We start from the raw sequence: 4,968 nt of genomic DNA, 5'->3' as shown, positions 1-4,968 counted from the left end.
CCTCAACTCTCTCCAGTTTAGTGGCTTTTTCCCCAGAGAAGTTTCAACTATAAGAGTTGTTTCTGTTGGCATTTACCACAACCACATTTTTTAGAGTTCCTATTACGATGAATGACTTGAACTTCCTATGTGGAGTTAGCTCTATAACACCTTCTTTTTCACATTCTTGTCTACCAATTTATTAAATTCCTTTGAAGTTTTACACATTATTATGACAAATACTGTTTACTGTTGAATAAGGATGCAACTTTCTTTTTTTTTTGAGATGAAGTCTCTCCCTCTCACCCAGGCTGGAGTGTGGAGTGCAGTGGCACGATCTCGGCTCACTGTAGCTTCTGCCTCCTGGGTTCACATGATTCTGCTGCCTCAGCCTCCCAAGTAGCTGGGACTACAGGCACGTACCGCCACGTCCGGCTAATTTTTATTTATTTTTTAGTAGAGATGGGGTTTTGCCATGTTGGCCAGGCTGGTCTCGAAATCCTGACCTCAGGTAATCTGCCCACCTCAGCCTCCCAAAGTGCTGGGATTACAGGCGTGAGCCACCACGCCCGGCAGATGCAACTTTCTTACAGATCCTTTCATGTGAGTTCAGCTGGACTGTAGCCTTAGCCTGAACCTGCAAATAGCTCTGAAGCATGAAGGGCACTGTGATGGGTGGAATGATGGCCCTGAAGGATGTCCACATCTCAATCCCCTGAATCTGTGCATATGTTAGGTTACATGGCAGAGGAGAGTTAAGGTTGCTAATCAACTGATTTCAAATAAAGAGATTATTCTGGATTATCTGGGGGGCGGAGGGGCAGTGTAATCACAAAAGTTTTTAAAAAGGAAAAAAGGAAGAAGAGAGTCAGATGTGACTACAGAATAATGAATGGTCAGGCAGAGGCCATACTGCTGGCCTGGAACATAGAGGAAGGGAGCCATGAGCCAAGGAATGCTGGTAGCCTCTTAGAGCTGGAAAAGGCAAGAAAACGGATTCTCACCATTGCCTCAAGAAAGGAACACAGCTCTGCTGACACCTTGATTTTAGCCCAGTGAGGCCCATGCCAGACTTATTACCTCCATACCTGTAAGATGATAAATTTGTGTGTATGTGCTTTTTTAAAAAATAAATAAAAATAAAGACAAGGTCTCACTGTGTTGCTTAGGCTGGAGTGCAGTGGCATCATCATGACTCACTACAGCCTTGATCCCCTGGCTCAAATGATCCTCCCACCTCAGACTCCCAAGTAGCTGGGACTACAGGTATGCGTGACCATGCCCAGCTAATTTTTAAAGTTTTAGTAGAGACAAGGTCTTGCTATGTTGCACAGGTCTCGAACTCATGGGCTCAAGCAGTCCTCCTGCCTCGGCCTCCTAAAGTGCTAGGATCACAGGCGTGAGCCCCCATGCCTGATCAAATGCCATTATTAATCCAGAAAAAAAAATGTAACATGAGACAATAGTATTTCCTTTTTTTGTTTGTTTTTTTGAGACAGGGTCTTGCTCTGTCACCCAGGCTGGAGTGCAATGGTGTAATCACAGCTCACTGCAGCCTCCACCACCTGGGCTCAAGTAATCCTCCCACTTCAGCCTCTCAAGTAGCTGGGACTACAGGTGCATGCCCAGATACTTTTTATATTTTTGTAGAGACAAGGTTTTGCCATGTTGCCAGGCTGGTCTCAAACTCCTGGGCTCAAGCAGCCTGCCTGCCTCAGCCTTCCAATGTGCTGGGCATTACAGGTGTGCACCACCACACCCAGCCAGTATTTTCTAGTATACAATTCATATTAATATTTTTCTACAAAATATCCTTTATGGCTTTTTTCCCCCCAATTAAGAATTATATGCCAGGTGTAGTAGTTCACTCCTGTAATCCCAGCACTTTGGGAGACTGAGGCAGGAGGCTCTCTTGAGCCTAGGAGTTTGAGATCAGCCTGGGTAACAGAGAGAGACCTTGTCTCTATAGAAAATACAAAAATTAGAATGTGGTGGCATGCACCTGTCGTCCCAGCTACTTGGGAGGCTGAGGTGGGAGGATTGCTTGAGGCTATAAGTGAGACATGATTGTGCCACTGCACTCCAGCCTGACTGACAGAATGAGACCCTGTTCCCACCCGCCCCCCCCAAAAAAATTACATATTGTTTTTGGTTATCATGTCTATGAAGTCTCATTTAGTCTTAAACATTCCTTTCATCTGTTAATTTTATTCCCCCATCTTTCATGGCACTGACGTTTTTGACGCCTCTAGGCAGAATATTCCACAGTCTGGCTTTGTCTGATGGCTTCCTCATGATTTTATTCTGGTTAAACATTTTACCAAAGTGATTTGTTTTGGTTTTGATCCTGTATATTTTTTTTCTGTTGGCTAAATGGACTATTAATAAATACCATTGTGCCTGCCGTGACAATTTATTAAATAATCTGTGTGAATAACTTGATGATGGGCCATTTATATCTACCTTACTGGTAGATTTCTTTTTACTTGTGAGATTATTGCTGCCCATGTACTTATCTCAATAGCCAAGGAGCTTACTGGGCATGACTGTGTTCTCTAGGCTCCTTCAATTAGTCAGGGACATTTCTGGGATCTTGCATGCTGTTTGACACCTGCAGTAGTAGGTGCACAGGAATTTTGGCTGAATATTTGTTGAATTGAGGAAAATAGCTGAAACTGCTACCTGGCTGCTCTGGATTCAGTAAGAATTTTTTTTTTAGTGTGCATCTTTTTATTGTGGCAAAATAGATATACAAAAAAAATTTACCAGTTTAACCATTTTTAAGCGTACAGTTCAGTGGCATTAAGCATATTCACTTTTTTCTGCAATCATTATCACTATCTATTTCCAGAACTTTTTCATCATCCCAAACTCTGTGCCCATTAAACACTAATTTTCAGTTTGCCTCTCTCCCCAGCTCTTAATGATCTGTATTCTGCTTTCTGACTGCTTATATGAGCAGAATTATGTAATATTTGTCCTTTATTGTCTGCCTTATTTCACTTTGCATAATGTTTTCAAGGTTCATCCCTGTTGTAGCATAATTAAGAGTGTTTTTGTTTAAACTTTGTTTCAGGCAACAGAATTTATCAAGCAGAACATTGTGATATCCAGTGGATTTGTGGGAGGCTTTTTGCTCGGACTTGCATCTTAAGGACATGAATATTCTCCCATAGTGGATTCAACTATAAGAAGAGAAGTGGCAGCAATAAGGCAGTCTCTCAACAGTCATGCTGCCAGAGTCTCTAGGGCAAGGAGAAACAACTAGCTGGACAATACTCAATTCACAACTTAGCATTTTGCCATCTGAATCTTGGCAAACTAGTATCTGCTGTAAAATAACCTGTATGGTATGTGAACCATAGTATTCCTGAGCAAAACATGGCTTTCACCGCTTTGTAAAAATTTGCATCTGTTTAGAAACTAGTCTATAAAATATCACCATTGGATGTAGATATAGAGAGAAAAGAAATATGTTGGGTTTATTGCTTAGTGAAATATTTTCTTTTTGTTTAAATAAAATGTTCATTGTGTTTTATGGTATGTGTCCATAATTTAAAATTTGTATTACAGTTTCAGTATTAAGGCTGACTTTTTTTTTTTCTAGATCTAGATATGTTTCCAATAAGTTAAAAAACTGTAATACTCTTTTGTGGAAAGCTTTAGAAATGATATAATTATTAAAGATATTAAACAGACTCTGCTGATGTAATATGATACCAATTTTTATGTTGTTTTTTCCTGGAGTTATTACTTTGTTATAAATGTAATAATTGTACATTTCTTTTCTTTTCTTTCTTTTTTTGTTTTTTTGAGGCAGAGTCTTGCTCTGTCACCCAGGCTAGAGTGCATTGGCACGATCTTGGCTCACTGCAACCTCCGCCTCCCAGGTTCAGGCAATTCTTGTGCCTCAGCCTGCCGAGTAGCTGGGAGTACAGGCACTTACCACCACACTTGGCTAATTTTTGTATTTTTCGTAGAGATGAAGTTTCTCCATGTTGGCCAGGCTGGTCTTGAACCCCTGACCTCGGGTGATCCACCCACCTTGGCCGCCCAGAGTGCTGGGATTACAGGCGTGAACCACTGTGCCCAGCCATAACTGTACATTTCAAAAAAGGCTGTTCTAAGGAAATACTACAACATATCTAAAGCTCTTTTTTCTTTTTTTGATGTCTGTAGTTTTAAAAGTATCTTCTTATATGTAAGCTTCTAATTTTTTTGTTTATCCTGTCAGTCTGGGCACAATTAATTATTTTGGGGTTACATATAGTTAGATCACTGAATAATTTAAATAACCTCGAATGCATCTGCTTTTCATTTCTAAAAATCATTATTTTGGTCCCTTCATTACCAAGAGGCCAAAGTCACTTTAAAATACTTAGTAGTATAGTGTGAATTTACTGTCTGAAGAACAGTGATTTTATAAAAAATATAATTGTGAAATTGTAACTTAAAGAGAATCATCTCCTTGATGTAATCTAGTGTTAGATGTCAATACCAAGATTTCAGGCTTTTGGTAGCATTATGTTGGTTAAACACTAGGCCAGTTCACTTGTTTCTCAGGGCTGGTATCACACTCCCTCAGAGACTCCTTTGCCCAAAAAAGCTTTCTGTATTGTTAGTTTTGCCCATAGAGTTCTAGGTTGGAATTGGGAAAAGCAGCAGAACAACAGGTAGTAGAGTTTTCATATTGCAAAGTCTTTGCAGATATTAGACCATCTCCTTTTGATAAGAAGTCCTTGTAGTATATTTTATGTATTGTAAACATATGACATTTCATACTTTCAAATTTGGTTACAGGCTGCATGCTTTCATTATCGTGAGACTCCTTAACGTTTAATGTGGGCTCTATCTTTGGTTTCTTCCTTACTCTTGTTAGTGCCTCAGATACAATGCCAAATAAAACTCGGACTTTCTTAATAGGAAGTGATTTTGCTTATAGATTCTTTTTTCTTTTTCTTTTCTTTTTTTTTTTTTTATTTTTTGAGT

The 4,968-nt window shown here is 39.7% G+C and overlaps 1 protein-coding gene across 1 annotated transcript in view; it reads left to right on the top strand.

The window, feature by feature from the left end:
* FUNDC1 (FUN14 domain containing 1) overlaps positions 1-3,696 on the top strand; it is a 20,284-nt gene extending 16,588 nt beyond the window's left edge. The window contains exon 5 of the mRNA XM_011938659.1: positions 3,056-3,696. Within this exon, the coding sequence (XP_011794049.1) occupies positions 3,056-3,133 (78 nt within the window). The 3' untranslated portion in view covers positions 3,134-3,696. The remainder of the gene's footprint in view (positions 1-3,055) is intronic.
* The last annotated feature ends 1,272 nt before the right edge of the window (positions 3,697-4,968 follow it).

Source organism: Colobus angolensis, unplaced genomic scaffold (genome assembly GCF_000951035.1).
Source record: "Colobus angolensis palliatus isolate OR3802 unplaced genomic scaffold, Cang.pa_1.0 Scaffold176, whole genome shotgun sequence".
NCBI lineage: Eukaryota > Metazoa > Chordata > Mammalia > Primates > Cercopithecidae > Colobus > Colobus angolensis.
The sequence above is the reverse complement of the archived record's forward strand: the minus strand, read 5'-3'. Positions and strand labels throughout refer to the sequence as shown.